Source organism: Spinacia oleracea, chromosome 2, assembly GCF_020520425.1.
Source record: "Spinacia oleracea cultivar Varoflay chromosome 2, BTI_SOV_V1, whole genome shotgun sequence".
NCBI lineage: Eukaryota > Viridiplantae > Streptophyta > Magnoliopsida > Caryophyllales > Amaranthaceae > Spinacia > Spinacia oleracea.
Window position 1 is genome coordinate 69,485,836 of NC_079488.1, and position 19,374 is coordinate 69,505,209.

At 37.0% G+C, this 19,374-nt stretch overlaps 1 protein-coding gene across 3 annotated transcripts; it reads right to left on the minus strand.

Annotated features, from left to right (window-relative positions):
- Nucleotides 1-474: 474 nt before the first annotated feature.
- Nucleotides 475-17,393, minus strand: LOC110788256 (golgin candidate 1). 3 transcript variants are annotated; one of them, XR_002533289.2, is made up of 21 exons: nucleotides 17,087-17,393; nucleotides 15,158-15,238; nucleotides 11,664-11,719; nucleotides 10,952-11,560; nucleotides 10,798-10,860; nucleotides 9,038-9,115; nucleotides 8,724-8,927; nucleotides 8,015-8,071; nucleotides 7,805-7,879; nucleotides 7,635-7,706; nucleotides 6,259-6,321; nucleotides 6,074-6,172; nucleotides 5,545-5,616; nucleotides 5,340-5,408; nucleotides 3,752-3,799; nucleotides 3,568-3,663; nucleotides 3,387-3,463; nucleotides 2,206-2,251; nucleotides 1,941-2,084; nucleotides 893-1,094; nucleotides 475-822 (listed from the first exon to the last, which is right to left on the minus strand). XR_002533289.2 is itself a non-coding variant. In XM_021992892.2 (20 exons), exons 1-20 carry the CDS (start codon nucleotides 17,112-17,114, stop codon nucleotides 1,023-1,025), a joined length of 2,115 nt encoding a protein of 704 aa, XP_021848584.1. In that variant the 5' UTR covers nucleotides 17,115-17,393; the 3' UTR covers nucleotides 475-1,022. The 3 variants fall into 3 exon arrangements, 1 of the variants encoding a protein (XP_021848584.1); XR_002533288.2 differs by having other exon boundaries at nucleotides 5,545-5,622; XM_021992892.2 differs by having other exon boundaries at nucleotides 475-1,094; nucleotides 5,545-5,622.
- Nucleotides 17,394-19,374: the final 1,981 nt, after the last annotated feature.

Here is a 19,374-nt window from a genome sequence, read left to right on the forward strand (position 1 = left end):
TCATTATTTGCTGCTACAATATCTTGTACAGTACAATGAAACTTCTTGCGTAAGCTCTTTTTATTCATTTATTTTTTTCCTAAGGAGTCTTGGAAAAGTTTAATTTAGCTATATTTGTTCAAAATATTTCTCTTTTTAGGAGTCTAGGAAAAGTCTCATTTGGCTCCCTTTGTTCAAAATACTTCTCTTTTCCCTTCTTTTACCTCAGTATTATTGTTAGAGCATGTTTGGTATGCTTTTTTAAAGGCATAGAAACAGATTCAGTTAAGCCATTCCGTTTGGCATTGTTTGGTTTATAGGTTCGATGGTTAATGGGCTTGGGTAACGCTTTACAGTTTCTTAAGTAGTACGAGTACACCCTTTTTTCTCTTCACTGCTACCGAGTACCACCACCACCACGTACTTCTGGTGTGACGGTAACAATCAAACAAATCATCTTATCCTGTTTTTGTTTCGTCTGCTTTGCATCAAAAAAAAAGAAATTCTTATCCCAAAATATTAACAAGAACACTAACCAATTCACAAACTCGAAGAACATACAACAGCTTAGAAAATTACTTACAAACTTTAAAAAGATTTTAGTTAGTCAACTTTACAATGGTTATACTTGATCTAAAACAAATTCAGTACTATCAGTGTTGGTTTGTGAAGTAAATCCAAATCCAAGTACGAGTTGTATACTTGGTATGATTCAAGCTTCTATATATGTATGTAATCTTCATCACCTCCTTGTATCTCGAATACCCCAATAGGGAAATACCGAGCCTTAGTACTCTGACGCTGATTAGGCTGGGATTTTGAAGATGACGTAAGAGTTGCTTGCTGTTAGTTGGAAGAGACGAGTCAATACGATGAAGAATTCAAATACTAGTGTACAACTTTCATCACTCACCATAGATTCTGACTGTATGGCAAACAAGACACTAGGTCACTAGCTACTGAAAAGAAATCAGAATTTTTCCACATTTGGTGGAGCTGCATTGGCAGAAGAACTGAACCTCCTGCACTTGAGCGCACGTTGGTTATGGCAAATTGGGTTGAGAAAGTCCCATCGACCGAGCTACTTCTCGAGCAGCAAAATCATCAGCTTGGGCCTAAACATCGAAATACAAAAAGTATAATATCTTTTCGATCTATTGGCAGTATAAAAATTAAATATTAACGCGTAGATGCTGAAAACTGGAATTATGGGAGTGATTCCAAATCCCCTTGTTAAATGAGTTAGAATATTGGGGGTGGGGGGGTTAATAAAAGGGTGCAAAATCTTCTTAATCCTCTAATTCCAAGGAGAGATATTTATAGGTGGTACAGGTATAGCTCTCTCTCTCCCATACTTTCAGCGGTCCTTTCAATCATAGAACTCGACGATTCACAAAACTAGAACCAGATGGGGCGAGCTCCAATGCTTCAAAGGTATACAGAAACAGTAAACAAATCTCTTCTTAAGCTGAAAAGTCTTAAACTAGCCTAATTTCATCTTGAGTAATATTAATGTCTTGAGCCTTGACTAAAACTGGTCTTAGTCAGATAAAAGTAAAATATCATAGAACATAATCCACAACACTGGAGACAGATGAGGTTAGAGAAAACTTCAATTCTTCAAACAGAAAACCTAACCATTTCCCAAACTTAAAACTAACCTAAATTCATCACGGGGAGTACTAATTTCCCGACTCCGGGCACTAAATGGTCAGATGATTACAGAAACATAAACCTTCAGCTTGATCCCCCCGCCCACCCCACCCCACCACTACCCCCCCCCCCCCCCCCCCCCTTTCTTTGAGGAAAATCCTGACGTGATTTGGAAATCACACACACATCTAGGCTTGAAAGTTCGCATCTTTGAAACAACCTTTAAGATAAAAAGGGACAAAAAAGAGGTGTCTGAAATGAATCTAAACATAGATATCAATAATCAACTAGTTGCTAATTGGCAATACCTGAAGGCTATGCAACAGGTACATCAAGAACAGATGTACGAAAATTAGATAACATAGCAGACCAACTCGAGCTCTAGGATGGCGCCAGAGAATCCTTGTAGCACTGACTGCACCAGAGTCTAAAAGCTTTGCCGCCTTCCGCAACTGCATTGTGCAGATTTAGCGGAGATAATTGATAAGAAAGAAACAAGAATGGAATATTCGAAAAAAATACAAAAATAGACTTAGGTAAACAGCATTATAAATGCTAAAGAAAATAAATTACCTGTATGCTAGCCCCAGCCAAGTGACGTTGATGTAGTGGGAGAGGCCTGAAGATTCAACTTCGTAAGAAATAATCGTCACATGTGCAAATGTTAGTGCTTAATAGACTTCTCATGGAAAATATATCCAAAGACGAATAAGTGCATACCTCTGGCTTCTCAACTTTTCTACTTGTATTACACATATACAATGTATTACTCCCTCTGTCCCTAAAAGATTGCCCCGTATACCATAAATGGATGTCCCTATTTGTTTGCCCCATACCTTATTTAGTTTATGATCCCCATATATTTCTCCTCACACACTATTATTTAATCTAGCTAAAAGACAAATCTACCTACCTATTTGTTTTTTTAGTATACCCAATTCTTAATAAAGTGAACAAATGCATTTGGGCCAATCTTTTAGGGTCAGAGGGAGTAGTTCAATAGTTCTTATGATGATTCAGACACTGTGACATCAGCCTCTTTGAGATCAGCAAGCCAAAAGGATAAAACAATGTCTCCTAAAGTATCAACGCTAGAGAGTAATTCAGGTATCAAATATGTGATTGAACGAGATATGTGTTTCCCTCCTAAGTCCATTACTAAAAATAGTACTTTTGTACTAAAAAATTAGGTAAACATAAAGTTCTATTGAAGGAAATAAAAGGATACACCACATGAGAATAGAAGATTTCTAACAGAAAAATGTAAAATACAGTGTCAATCTGTAATAGACTGGAAAATTAGATATTGAAGGAAGATAGGATAGTTGATTGTAGTTAGAGGATTTCAAATTATCAAATGGGGTTTACATTTCGAGTAGCTGGACTCTCCCAATGCTAAGAAAAATAAAGTAAAATTCACTCAAAATATTCTTCATGATTTCTTTTTCATTGATATCCTTTTTATATAGTATTTGTAAGTCTAAGTAACTGATTTCCTTCTACTACAAGCTAATTCTAACAACTAATTAAGCATTGCCTACAGCACCCCTCCCCCTTAGGCTAGTTCATCAAACAGTCATGCTCAATATCATTTAACCCAATCCAGTAGACACTGGTTCATCTTAAGTGAATTCACTGGTTAATTCATTTTCTAGATCTAACTTTGTAGCTGAGAAGAGGGCAAGTGGCTGGATCTCAAACCTGCTTAATAAGACAGAAAATTGTAGATACTAGTAAAATTAGTGAAAACATACTCGAGTTCTCTCATGTCTGCTTCTTCATCCCAAATAGTTGATGCACGACGAGAAATCTTGTTTCTTTCTGCTTCAGCCTACCAATAATAACAATATGGCCGTTAGATAGACAAAGGAGAAGTCAAAATAACAAGTAAAAGCTTCCAACTATGGTAAATAAACAGTAGGAGTGAGAACATACCTGTGCCTCCTGATGACGCTTGATCTCCTTCTCCAACTGAAAATCTGCAGCAGCTTTTTCACTTGCCATCGTTTCAAGCTGTGTTTGCTTGTAGTACTAACAAAAAGTAGTTTGACAAGCATGTCAATTTCATCTATCATTATTGTGAAAGCCAGAATGTGCACAAGATATTAATATTATATACCAATAAATCGGTTAATTCGCGGTATCTCTTTTCAAGCTCCATGTGCTCCTGAAATCATCAATCATAAATTGAAGTTCATAATTTCCAGTTAAGAATTACAAAGCATCAAAATAGAAATCCGAACTCAAAATATCCAACATTGGTAATAAGAAAATGGACTCCGGCAACCCATTCTTTTCGGCTACCACCAGAGTCATGCCATAATTACTCATAACAAGAATAAGTGGTCAAATGTAGGAAATAGTTGGCAATTATAAAATGTTTCAATCTTTCAACTTAAAAATACGGTTCATTTGTTCTTTTGGCTGTGGGATGTAATGAACTAAATCAAAATGGCTCTTAAAACCTCTTCGCTTCCTTTCCATGAAGTAGAAGATGGTCGTCCCATTATCTCTTTTGGGTCAATTGGAAACAACCTCTCTGCAATTGCATGAGTAAGGTTGCGTACGTCCGACCCCCCCCCCCCTACCCCAATGAGGTAATGATAATGAAAATAATGAAGCTGTTGCTGTAAACAGAAGCTAAAACCATCTTTGTTCCATAAAAGAAAGATGTGTTGGTAAGGTCTCATTTTAAATCATGTTGCTGTATATTAGCATCAAACCATCGACCATTCAGATTCAGATTCAGTATGTTTTCACTATAAATTACAGGCTTTGAAGAGGTTTTCCACTACAGGCACATCTGCAACCAAGTTACACAGGAAGCTATCACATTTTTCTATCTAATATTTGGCTGGTGTGTTTAACTATCAGTACTCACGTTAAGGAAAGTAACATGTTGAGACTTAGTTCAAACAGAGATTTTTATTCTGGATTTAAAAGTGTATTCTTATTTACTAATGATGAACACAACTTGTAAATAACAAAGGTGCTGACGTACAATTTTTGAGTATTGCTGTCAAATTGAGGGCCGAAATTGCAACAGGAAATCTTCATATCAAGTTTATGTCTCAGACTTTTAGGTATGAAGTTAGTCCATTTCAAATGAAGTTGTGAAATTCACCGTTCTCTGACTATGGTAGGACAAAATCAAATTTGATTCAATAAACTACGCGCTGAATTTTTTATTGTAGTAGAAGAGGGGTGTTGTGTTTAAATCAGTGGTCAACAAGAAACAACCTACGTTAGTCTGTCATCATTGGGGTACGCCAGAACAGCCGAAACAGTTGCTTACATATTACTGTAATGGGTGCCTCGTTAGAGAAATCGGGTAATGTTGATTTTATACTCATTAATTATGAAGTATGGTGCAAATAATATCTTGAGAAGCTCATACTCCTCCAGGTAGATCCCAAAAGAATTTTACCAAGGCAACTCTATTGATTAAGATATACTATGTAAGGTCGGAGTTGAATGAGTATAAAATAAAACAAAATGTAAGGTTGAAGTTGAATTGTTTTGTATAGAGGATTAGGGGGTTCATTACAAATACAAGGAGATCAAAGCATGAGTGATGGAACTACAGCGTAGAGATATGATGCAAAGTATTATTGGCCTACATAGGTTACTATGGGCCTTATGGCATTAGCATGTCAAACATTCTAAAACCAAATCCAAGCATCTGCAAAATGTCACAAGTAGCTAACCTGGCGCGAATAATGCTCAGCATCTCTCTTCATGGCAGCCATTTCAACTCTCATCTTTTGTAATTCAGTCTTCGACAAATGAAATTCAGATTAAACTATCAATATGTTTCTAAAGAAACTCAAACCAGAGTCATTCAGAAAGCGCGAGTGTTAAGAAAAGACTTATTGAGCACAATACATCGACTCTTTTAGAGGGGTAACTCACATCAAGAGAAGAGAGCTTAATTTCTGCATCTCTTTGACCCTCACGTGCACGTTCTACTTCCTGTTGCCATGCCTGTATCTTCAATTTTAAACTCAATAAATCAATATGCCGTTAAGGTGTGAAAACGTTCTAAGTGATTATAGAGCATTGGCATTCTGTGCTAGCATATATACATCATGATAAAAAAGTATTACCTTTTCGACAAGTTAAACAACTGAAAAATCACAGGTTAACTTCCATGTGTCATCAGTATCCACAGTAAGCATCATGTTTAACACAATTGTGAGACTACCTTAATTATTAAGTTCTCTTCTTACACAAAAAACATTAAAGATAGCTAAGTGCATGAGGCCATGAAAATAGTGTACTTTGACTGATTTTAGGATAACACCAACAAAGAAAAGATGGACAAAGTCAAAGAAAGGGAGACAATACAAAAAAAACACTGAGGTAGACTGGAAACATAAAATTTTAAATGAAAGGTCCTTTCAGGTAGTACGTAAAGCTTTAAGTCAGTTGATTTTTTTACCTGAATCAACTGATTCGCATCTTCAGGAGACTTCTTTTGCTCACGGCGTAGACGGCCCTCCATGTCATGCAATTCTTGATTTAAAGACGCACATTCAGCCTGGCAGAGAAGGAAACATATATAACTAACATTTCATTCTTAAGAGGCTGCTATCAATTCTTCCATGGGACTGTATCCATCCATACCTCAAGTAATGCCACCTTTTGTTCTAGCTCACCTGCCTTTGCTGTCCTCTCATCTGCCATTCTCTAAGTCATACAGCATTAAGAAACATCAATCAGAATCAAATTAGAAACAAATAAGTGTTCCAAGTCTGAACTCCGAACAACTATATGTTTAGGTCTCTGTGCCAGAATCATATATGAAATCTATGGCTGCTAAATAAGAAACGTGGGGAAATTGACAGGTCCACAAATTAATATCACAGGAAGCTGGATTCTATTGTTTTTTTAATTTTCACAAATCATTATAAATCTTGAAATGGAAACAGGGAGGTGAGTAAACACAAATTTTTAAACACTTGGAAAAGGAGAAACAAAATTCAACAATACGGTAATGTTTTAAGAATTTTTTTGAGAATAGATACAGGCATAGAGTTCTTTCAGGAAAATGGATAGAGTAAATACACTAATAGTACTAACTTTTATCAGAAAGGCTAGTTACTTATTTTTCACAAAGAGACAGGGGGGGGGGGGGGGGGGGGGGGGGGGGGGGGGGGGGGGGGGGGGGGGGGGGGGGGGGGGGGGGGGGGGGGGGGGGGGGGGGGGGGGGGGATCATTTGAAAAAGGCCAAAACTGTAGGATATAGTGAAAACTTAAATTCCCCCATACCCTATACTTTTTTTACTGGTCAGCTAGGGAAAAACAGTTACCTAAAAGAATAAAACACCAGTATCCATCATTTTTAACCAGTTATACACCCACTTCTAGCCACTACCCAACCCTGAAAAGGGCAAAAGGAATTCTAAAAACTCTCGCCCTTTTTTTCCCCACCAGCCACCGGAAAGCTGCTAAGTGCTAACATTTGCCAGAGTATATTCGTGGCTGTTGACCAAAATGGATAAGGTTTTGAATTCTTCGTATTTTTAAATTCTATTTCATCTTTTCCCTCAAAAAAACTGTGCATGCAAATCTGAATCTGGAATTGGAAGAAGAATGAAAAAGCATACACGTGTGGGGGGGAAACTGTTTTACCCTTTTGTTTCATCGGGCAATTTTTGTATCAAAGTGATCTGGAAATGTTGCAACTTGCAGCATTTTCCGTGTGAATATATGTTTTGAAGACATTTAACAAACCCTTGGAGAATGATTCGATGCAACAGGGTCTACCAGTACCAAAGATCTAGAAAAAAAGGGATTTCAGACTCATGGTGCACAGATGTACACCAGACACTGTTTCTGACAAATATAACAATTACCTATGGTAATGGCATAAGACATTAAATGCTTAAATGATACAAACGTTTTTCCAAATAAAGTTCTTACACGAAACTATCACTGAAGTTCTTTAGGTTGACAAAATGCACTTGCTCATTAATAAGGCATCACAGTTCTCACCATACCTGCAGTCTAACAAGGGCAGTAGACGCGTCAACAGCTCGATGTTCCAATTCTACTTCCCTCTCCATGGCAACCTGTTGAACAACATGAACAATGTTATGCTAACAGCAAAAAACCTGCTAAGTGATGGAGAATATAGGGAAATATTAATCTCTATGAGTGATGAACAGACCTTTTTGGTGGCATTATGAGCTGCACGCTCTTCTTCTGCCCGCCGTTCAGCCAAAGCAAGCTCCTCCTTTAGGGCCTGGTTCATTTGCATGGAATTTTCTGTTTAATATAGAGAGTAAATAGAAACGGAAAATCCTTCCCCATGTGGTATCTCGAAATCAAGAAACAAAAAAGGGAGTCATTATGAATTTCAATTTGCCAACAAACTTACTTGCATCATCCGTGTTTCACTTAGCTCCCTGTTTCTCATCAAAGTTTCCATATTTGCCTGATAAAACGGGTGCACTAAGTCAGAAAAGCCTGGAAAAACTAAACCAAAAAGAGTTGCTTTGAAGTATATAAGATACAGATTGACAAAATAAAATGCAGGGACGGTTTAATTTCGTTCTAAATAAGACAAATGCAAAAGCTATGTAGTAATGGTTTCGTTGTTCATAGAAAATTACACTTCCCAGGAATTTGCTTCCTGGGAAGTGAAGAGAACTGTTTGGTAAGGATAAGTAAGCAACTTCCCCCATTTTATGGAAAGTAGAACTTCTGGGCATGGGTGAACCAAACAATTCCCCAGTTTTCCTACTTTTAGGAAGTTGTATTACTCCCTGGTAATTTGACGTCAACCAAACTACCACTTAGTAATAAAAAGTTGAAGTAGGAGAAATCCACAGAGAACTACAGTTTCTCAAAAAGACTAATTTCAAATGAAACATTAGCGTTAATGTGCTCGATCCCAAACAGCAGTAGAAATGAGATAGGAAACTAAAAGAAAACGAAAGCTTTTTACATGCCCCTCCGTAGAGACCCAACCTCAGAGTGTAATTCTAATATTGAAAGGAAAAGAGAAAGGGACACTCCCACCCCCCACCCCCCCCCCCCCCCCCCCCCCCCACCCCCCAATCCTTAAAAGTTATAATACACCAGACCTGCAAGGACGCCATGTTCCCTTCAGACAAAGCAGCCTGCTTCTTCAAAGCTTCAAGAGAACTGACAAGTGTCTCAATTTCAGAATTTTTTGCAGCTAATGCTTCAGCCATGTTTGACTCGGCTCTGTTAACTTCTGTTTTAGCAGCAAATAACTCCTGCTGCAGTTGTTTTATGAGACCCTCAAATGATTTACTGAGCTCCCTCTGCAATGGAAATTTTGAACATACAAGCAGCATTACATGATATTATTCGAACTAAAGATTAAGGTGAAACCTAACAGACCTAAAACTAGGAAGCGAGAGAGAAGGTTTACTTCAGCAGTGAGAAGCTCCTCTAACTGAGCATTTTCAGACTTGTATTCCTGAAGACGGGATGAAAGTCCAGCACAAACCTGAAGAGAAATATTCCTAAAGCTTAATGAAGCGTGCAAGCTCCAGAGGAATTTAAAATAAAAATTATGACAAGTCACAAAAACTACAAAGCCCCCAACAAGGCAAGAAAGGGGAGCAAATTGGTTGGGAAATGACCAGTGTGTTGACAACTTTCGGTTGGTACACAGAATAACAATATATTATTCAAAGAAGTAAGATCAGAAGCTGTGCACAAGACAGCTATGATTTTAGCCCAGTAGCTCATTGGTGGTATACGCACATACAAGCTTCACACAATAATCGTGGTAATCCTTTACATGGGTAATTTCTCATAAAATGATTTTTTTTCCAGCTTGTTAGTTTCAGGGCTCAATCTGCAACATAGTTGATTAATTGTTTTACTGATTTACCAGTGCCCACTACCCAAGCTAAGGCCATTACAACGAGGAAAATCTTGAAAACACCACATTTGCTATGCTTGACCATTTTGCACCTTTGGTTTAGGCTGCATCATGGCCCTTAGTCACAGCCTCTGGCCTAGCTTGGGTGCCTGAAGGCCATTTTCATTCGGACCTGTTTTATTATTCTTTTTGGCCTCCAGATGTTGTTTACGACTTCGCATGCGAGGCCTTCCCATCATAAAAAAATAAGGTCACAACAAGAAACCATGCAGATCCCACTCTCAGATATTCCATCCTTGGGAACATAGGCTCTTAACAGCTGTGGCCTATAGGCTGTAGCCTTTGGCTTGGGCATCTTGGTCGCGGCATCTATATGCAACTGAAGATGATCTCAAGACACAAGTCTAGCCGACTTTGGCACTATCCACAGTTGGTCCTAGACTGCCTCACAAGCGTGAAATATACTTCCAGCACCTCTACATAATTTTTGGACCCAGAAGTCATCAAGAACAAAAATGGCCCGTTTCGAGATGTTTAATCCCTGGTGACAGAGTGCCTCATTAGTATTAGCAAGATCCCTACATCCTAAGTGTCGTTGGAGTTGTCAAGCTATTCTACCAAGGGATCACTTTCTTATGGCATTATAACGTGGCATAGACTTTGGCATTTTATGCCAGCATGAGTACCTTAGCAAAGGCATTGGCATTTAGGTGCATACAATGAGTGAATGAGTGGCTGAGTGCATTATGTCAGTCGTCTTCTTATGTATACTGAACTTATTGAGTCATTGACCCTTATCTGAACACATCTTTCTTGAAACTTGTCTTTTAAGGTGAAAAGAAAAAGGCCTTAGTGTAATCTCCATGCTTCAAGCTCATAAATCTATCGACATAAATGATGAAGTTACGAAAATGATATGACCAGGACATGCCACAGTGATATATCCTTTTTCATAGCCAAATTTGATAGAGAGCTCTGAAATCTCATAAATACACCACGTATTAATAGGACAATACATGAGCTACTACCTCTGCGTTCAATTGACTATGTCATGTATCAAACATACAAGTCAAACTCATAAATTACATTGAAGTCTCACATTTCTTAATGCGTATCAAAAGATCAATGATTCTGATACAATAGCACAAAAATACAGAACAAAGAACACTAAAATGCATGTACCGGCCACATTGTATAACAACGAACAAGAGACACTACTAAAATTTCATACTAAGGCTTGTAAAAACTTCAAATGACAAAGTTCACAGGTACTGATGAATGATGATAAGGTGCAACCTTACCCGAGCTAACCTCGCCTCTTTTGATTGACCAGTAGTATTCGTTGATTTGAGTAGACCTTGAGCCTGGACAATAGACAAGTATATACAGTTAGTAAACGCCAATTCCTCCACGCAATGCATTACAGGGGTTGTGAACCATCTTAATCCATATTACCTCTTCAAGTTGCTCTTGTACTTTGTTCAAAGATGTCCTTGAGTTTTCATCCTCCTGCTCTATGGGATTAGAAATAGGTTCAGGTGTGACATCAATAGTGTTTTCCTTTTTCTTATCAGTAGTCACCGGAACTGGTGTAACTTTTACTGTAGATTGCGAATTTTCTTCCCTGGGGTTCTTCAAAGAGTCATCTGCATTTTTCAAACTGATACTTTGACCGGAATCAATTGGATGATTGTTAAGGCTAGCATCGGTGTCTATAGAAGCAGTTGTGGTAGAAGGAATAATGTCACTACTAAGCTCAGTATTTGAAGATGAGGTGACAACTTCATCACTGGTAGCAGCCTCGCCCTGCCTATCATCATCTTTGCTCACTTTATTTGATGAGGTATCAGATAAAGCAGCATCTACATGAGAATTATTATCAATATTTTCTTGCACCTCAATTTTAATCTGGGTGGTTGAGCTTTCTCGGGTCAGTTCATTATTGTTAACTGTTGTGGAGGCCTCCGTATCTTCGGGTTTTGTTTCTGATACCGATGGCTGTAAGATACTTTCTTCCTGCGTGATGTCACCATTTTTCACGTGTTCTTCCATAGAAGCTCTTTTCTGAGAGTAGAAAGGTCCTCCTTGTGAGATGGTATGAATATCGGATTATCCTTAAAAGTAAAACTAGTATCACAAAACTAAATCAGATATTACAAGGTATCACCTTTGCCTTTGCCTTTGACCTTGACCTTTTACCCTGAGGACCTTTCCCGATAGAAGCTGACAAACATTAAGTAGCAGCAATCATGATGGTATCAATGAAGAAATACATAGCTGGTGAAAGAGAAGATTGCTGTTCATTATTGAAAAAAGAGAACAACGATAACCACCCAGCAATAACCCTGTTGAGGGAATCTCAGGTCAACATCTACGAAGCCTTGCCTCCAATAGTCAAACTGTACTAGAAAGATTGCTTATAAACAACCCACATCAAAAGAATTTCTTTACCAGAGGAAAGTATATTTTGCAAAAGTGTATTTTAAATATTTTAAAAAACATTTATAAGAGGAAGCATATTACAAGTCAAAGTAGTAGTAGTACTAATAGTGAAAATGATGATAGTAAGTAGCAAGAACAAAGTGCAGGAAAGGTACCAAGAGAAAGCACAATCAAATGAATCACCTGGTAGAAAAACAAACAAAAAACAAGGGAAAGGAAAGAAAGCGCAACTCCCTACATAACCATCCTAGGACAAAGAAACACCACATCTCTCCTACTTTACCCGCTACTTGGTCTTACTTAAAGCAATGTCTTCCGCGAGCTCTAACTCTCTAAGTCATCCATCTCGCCTTATAAACTCGTTCCTATAACAAATCGGACTACCACTTCTTCTCTTACACCTAGACCTGGAAAAACTGACTCGGACCAAAAAACTGACCCGATTGATCCGATTTGTAACCCGAAAATGATCTGAAACGTCGACCCGAATATAATCCGAAAACCAAATAAAATCGACCCGAAACCGAAACCGACCCGGAAGTGATTTGACCTGAAACCCGAACCGAAGTACCCGAACCGATCTTCACCCAAAACCGAACTAACCCGAACAGAAAATAACTGTAAAATTTAACTCAACCCGAACCGATCCGAACCAAAGAGCAACTCGAATTCACCAATTAGTTTTAAATACAACTTTTTTTAGCTTTTCATAATATTATTAAGCAATTCCCTTCAATATTGCTTAAAGATCCAATAATTCTAAAATACGCCACTTTCTAACTTATTTCCCTCCATGCCGTCCACATTAGCATGGAAGAAAGAAAAGTAATTTATTTTCCCGGTTCAGCTTAGAACCGCCAATTGAAATGGTGGTTTTGTTTTAAAACAAACTGCCATTTGAATTGGCGGTTCAATGGTATAAACCGCCGACTCATATGGCGGTTTGTTTTAAAACAAAACCGCCATTTCAATTGGCGGTTTTGTATGCATCATATCTCAAAACCTATATACGTTTTGTCCCCTTTTTTTTGGGTAATGTAAATCGCCAAGTGAAATGGCGGTTTAACAAGTAAACCGCTATGTCAATTGGCGGTTTAATTGTTAAACCGCCATTTCAGTTGGCGGTTTCCTGCTGAACGATTAAAAAAAAATTGAACCGGGTTACTTGCTGACGTGGACGGTAGAGTGGGAATTAACTAAACAAATGACGTATTTTGGGAATTTACGGATCCTCGAGCATATATGTAAGTGTTTTCAAATATCTCTGTTCACAGAGCCTCGCGGGAGATTTATGGCTTTCATTGTTGATCTCCTTAGTGTTTGGTAAACTATGAGCAAAATAGATACCAAAATATAGACAGTTAGGCTGCTTATCACTGCTTAAACATATTACTAACCAAAAGAACAATGGTCAGTATATGTGTCTTAAGGTCAATAAAATCCTCACAACAATTCCATTAAGGCATAAACCCAATGAAAAGTCTAGGCCAATGTTTCTTCCAATGGCCAACATAAATCAATTGTGAAGGAGTTCAAATCCAGTCACGCATATACAACCATGTATCTATTCAATGAACAACTTATGTTCACATATTGACTACACTAAGCTTTAAGCCGTAAAACATTAAAGACTCACAGAGGCGGATAACGGGTTAAATGGCAGAAAAAAGAGAGGGGGTGGGGAGGAACTTTCTCACAATGTATAGTGCAATATGCTTCTAATGAAAAGAACATCATATAGCATTGACATACTTGATGATACGGAGTATAGTATTATCTAGCAACAATCATGTTCATCAATTATCAGAAAATTAAAGGTCCTATCAAATCCTTCTCATAACTGACCAGAAAACCAATTTTTCATTCCTTTTGTAAAAAGGTCCGTGGGGCCTTCGTTTGCCCCTCCGACTCATTTAGAGGGGGCAAAAGGCCCTCCGACAAAGTAAGCATCTTTGAGACTTCTCAGTATGCTTCAAGTGAGAGATAATACTCTCATATTATAAACCATCAATCAACGAGAAAGGACATTGATGATAATATTGTAATACCACTGCCAAAATTGTGTACCATTAGTACAAGAATCAAACCTAGATAAAAAGACAACTAACATAGTGGTGATGATCGTACATCAACCATAGTACAGTAGCCATGAATATGTGGATACCTTTGGTGATTTATTGTTCAGCACTTCCAATAAAAGATTATTGTGAACCCATTGTCAATGTCAAGGAGCCTTTTGTTCCTCCATCTCAAACATATACCAGCGATGAACTTGTGGACACCTTAAGTAAATCATTGTTCAGCACGCTGTGTGTACCAGCGAAAAGCATATTACAAAGGACGCTGTGTGAATCAACTGTCAACCTTGTATTCCTCCACCTAAAAGTATCTTCATAATATCTTCTTTGTCCTTTGTATTCTAAACATCGTTATGTACACCAAGGAAAGTATTTCAGTGTCCTTACTTTCATTCAACAGAAATCCCGCTCCAACTTAACCGTATGGTGAAATCCTCAAATATCTTTTATGGAGTAAAGGATACCATAGACACTATTATTCATCTTCTTTTCTTTTCTTTTTTTTTTGTAAAGATGAAAAAACAAAAAGAAACAGGTGAAATAACAGTCTACACATAGTCAAATCCTTGAATAATGCCTCCTTCAAACGGATCATCAAAATCCTCTAGTATATCAGTTGGAGAAACATCGTCCCATGGGGAGGTTTTAGTCTACCCGAAAACAGTCTCACTCACTAACCCACAACTCCTAGCATTACCCAAGCACTTCAGAGTTCAGATTCCAAAAATTGAATTTTACATGCGCCTTGAGTTTTCCATAAAATCAACGCCCTCAGTCTTCATTCTTCAACATTAAACTCTTACCACAAATTCCTAGTTATCTTGCAAACCTTAATGGGAGATCCACATATTATCTAATAGTTTGGAGCCCAGTTAAACCTAGCTGGACTACTAAAGTCTATGTAATAACTAATACGTAGTAGTCCAAATAAATCCTAGGAAAAACCTCCATTTGGTCAAATACAATTAAGAAGCAAATAGGCAATACAAGCCTTCACCATGAGAACACCTGATGATACTAAAATTTGAACTAGGATGAAATCATCTGATTGGTTCTATACTCTAACAGCTAGCACCTATTGACTTAAGTAGCAGAACAGGTGATGTGTTCAGAAACTTTGAACGAAAGTTGAAATCAATACCTGCCGGGGGGATATTGGACTGCTCATCTGAAAGCTCATCTGCAACAAGCTTTGCCCTACGATCAACAACTTCGAACAGACCTAATTTGCAAAACAATACATATGCAAATAGAGTGAAAAGGCGAAGAGGCAACAGAGATGCATCCATGAAGAAATTCAAGAACTATGATTCGTTTCACTGAAAAAAGATAAGCAAATAGAATATAATGGCAATAGTATAGCCAAAAGAAATATGGTGTCACCATTCCATGTTCAACAATTGCTTGACTCATCAATCATTGAAAATACATGAATGCTAATACTTAAAGACATCATCTAATACTTAAAGTATATAAGGGAACCATTCCAGTTTGTTTATGCAACAGCACCCCCCGATTAAGTGAAAATCTGATAATTATTATGACACAAAAATGAAAGTATACAGTATCAATTTCCAATATTTAAGATCTTGGCGCACGAACTACTATTAATGGAATGAAATTGCAGTAAGTGGAACCAAAGTGAGCCGATAATGGCGATACTCTGTAGTTTAGCACTATGTTTGGACAGCAAGATAGAAGGGAGTGAAAGAGGTGGGGCAAAGGACGAAGGGGAGGGGGAAGGTGGAGCTCCATTTTCCCTCCATCGTTGGGCATTTGGGGGGATTGCATCTGTTAAAGGAGGGAAAATGGATCCCTCTCTTTCCCTTCCCTTCCCTTCCCTTCCCTTCCTTCCCCCAACCCCTTATCCAAATAAGAACTTGTCCCCCTCCCTTTCCCTTCCCGTCCTTTCTCTCAATTCCTAAACAATGCGTAGAAGCAGCACAAAAGTGAGAGGAGTTAAAGTCCATCCACAGGATCACTTCAGAGAATCAGAGAGGTGGGTTATAAGGTAATAAAGGTGTGAACAACCAGAATAGCATGTGCTGAATCCCATAAACCTTATACTAGTATAGATGTGACATGGAGTAGACAACTAGACAACCCAGGAAAAACAAGGATCCCTCCTATGACCCATACATGGAGGGATATAAATCATATAATCAAATTCATGAACCACGCAGCTACAGTAAGTTATCGATTTCCAGTCACATGCTTCACTATGCCAGAAGGAAAGGAAGTTCCAACAAAATCTGATTCTTCAAGCATAGTCCCTAATAAAAGTCAATAGAGTACTAAAAAAGCACTAATCTTGTTCTTAGTGACTAAAAATATAAACGTACACCAGTTTAGAAAGGAGTGTAACTGCCTAACACAGTGGCAGCACCAAAATAACTTATCCATGGCAATATATTCAATCACACATCTCTCTCAAGTCCGAATCACATTTCAGTTATACTTACATCACTCGTAGTCTCATTGTTCCAACACTAAGTCCACGACTAGTACACATTTAATCCTAAAACACCCAAACACAAAATCCTAATTCCGACAATCCAACATCGACAAAAGTTCACTTAAAATCTCTGAAAAAGAACCTGCCTCCGCAACAAAGATCACTGACCCACCTTAAAATCAACAACGGCTCCACTCCACTGCAGTAAAGTAGTAAACCACAGCCTTGCTCCGCCACAAAATAAGAAGGCCTCTCACAGAAAAATGTAGCCCTATTACAAGGCTTTTGCACCTGTAATCCAATCTCCCTCCTTCCATCCTTGTTAACCCCAACTTAATTCATCAAAAGCACAAAACCCCAAATGCCCAATTGCTAAAACAAAGTCAATCGACTAAAAAACAACAAATTAAGCTAAAATTAACATAATCAAAATCTCCCACCAAATGTTTATTTAATTTATTTGGGGGTGTCGGTGCTAAATAGGGATGAATTGTTCAATGCAAACAGATCCAAGTAAGAAAATATCAAATTGGACCACAAATTATATGAAAATTATAGAATTCTAAAGAAATTTCATCAACATTGTCAACGCTAAACCAAGAGAGGAATGAATACCTTCAGCACGCTTGAGCCAAGAATCCATTGATTGAGTTGGACGATCAAGTGATGACGTGAAATGGGATTACAATTCTGATTTTGAAGAATTATTTGTTATGGTAGATCAAATTGAATTGCAGTATGATCAACGAATTACTGGTAAAAAAAACAAGAATAAATTCAGAAAATTAAGAGTTGATGGTTTTGTTAACAATTTTCAGCTTCTGGGCAACGCACAAAACTGGCAGACGTTAGTTAAAATGTAGTTTTCCTCCACTTCTGGGCAGCGCACAATTCAGACAAACGTTAGTTGAGAGTGGGTTTGAGTTTGAGTTTGGGCCTTTGTTGGGGGATTGTCAAATCTAGTAAATGTCCAAAAGGACTAGTCCACCAACATAGATCGGATATACTTCGAGCAAATTTTTAGACGTACCACGATCCAAAATGAACATTTAATATTTTGGAAATAAAAAAATTATTTATTTATTTGGAAATGAACATTTACTATTTCGGAAATGAATATTTACTATTTTGGAAATGAACATCTATTTACTCATTCGAATATGAACGTTTATCTAATTATTTGGCAATCCTCATTTATTCAACCAATTTAGAAATGAATATTTATCTACTGATTGTGAAATGAGTATTTACTAATTTCAAAATAAACTTAGTGTTATTGCATTACTATGTTATTACTTTGAACATATATTTACATATATTGAGCAATTAAAACATGTCAAATAACATATTTTACCAAAAAAAATTGAACATTTTAAGCATTACCTATGTAAAATTGTACTTGAATTACAAGATATTGGTAGAAATCATCCACTTATTGTTTCTATATCTTCAATCTTGAATCTTGCTTTTGATGTAATCTCGAGTTCTAATACTTTTGAATGTGTGTATGAAGTGTGATTTGAACACAATATTTGGCTTTCACGGTTTCAATTTCCTCATTGTTGTAGGCTGAAAATAAAAATAGTAAGTAATTTGATATGATGATCACAACTAATTTAAAAATGAACATTTAATGATTTGAAAATGATGAGCATGCAAAGAAAACAAATAGGTTAAAACGAAAGAACGAGGGTTTAAAATATGCTCAGTAATAGAACAAGAAAGCACAAAGAATACAAAAGGTATGAACAAATCCTAACACTTATAAAGCTTCATACTTTGATTACTATTCACCCAATAGTGCATTTACGTGTTTGCCCTTCATTTTCTTCTTTGTTTTATTTTGTCTTATTCTTAACAATAGAGCATTTACGGTTTCACCCTTCCATTGCTATACAAAATGTATTATTTTATTTGGGTATAATTTCTTATATATTGTACCTTTGAACTATCAATTAAAACGCATATGGTTTCTATTTCCTGTTACATGTAAATCCAACATCGAACTTTAACATATCATTTCTAGCATTTACCATAAATTGTAAGTTCCTAGCTTTTAAGTAACATTTTTACAAAAATAATTTTGTATACCTTGGGGGATCGTGCGCTAGCGCACGATCCAACAACTAGTAAAATGAAAAGTATAAACAATTTCAGTATGAACATTAACCAGATGATTATTATGAACAAACAAATAAAAGAACAAACAATATAAAAAAGAACATAAAATTCCAGAAGAAAGAACAAACAATACAACAGTTATGAACAATTTTATGATGAATTTAAAAAAACAACATGAAAGAACAAACAGTACAACAAGAAAGAACAAACAATACATGCACATCGTTTTATGGGGGTACTGCCAAACCTGGATGTACCCGGGTACAACAGTTAGGGGTTAAATACTTCGTACTTCGTATTTCTGAAAAGGTCGTACCCTCGCAACTAGCCCCCCCCCCCCCCGCCATAGATCGGATATAATACGAAGTATATATATATATTTGTAGATTTGTGATACGTTGATAAGTTAAAGATAGAAAACAAACTCGTAAGAAAAAAATCTTGTACGAGACGGATTTACAAGAGAGGGATCCTAACTTACACAACGCGCGTATGGTGTAGGGACGTGTACATAGATCACTCTACACCAAAACGCAAAAAACAAAATAATGCAAAAACGGAAAAAAAAAAAAAAAAAAAAAACGTAATAAACTAACACAGAAAGAACATAATAGAGTAAACGAAAAGAACACTAATATTCAAACTCCAAAGAAAATGTACAAAAATGAAAAGAACATATTCTCTCTCCTGGTAAACTATTAAAAGAATAACTATTTTTCAAAAAGAACATAATGTGAAAAATACAACAAAAAAAAATAAAAAAAATCAAGTATCTATAATAT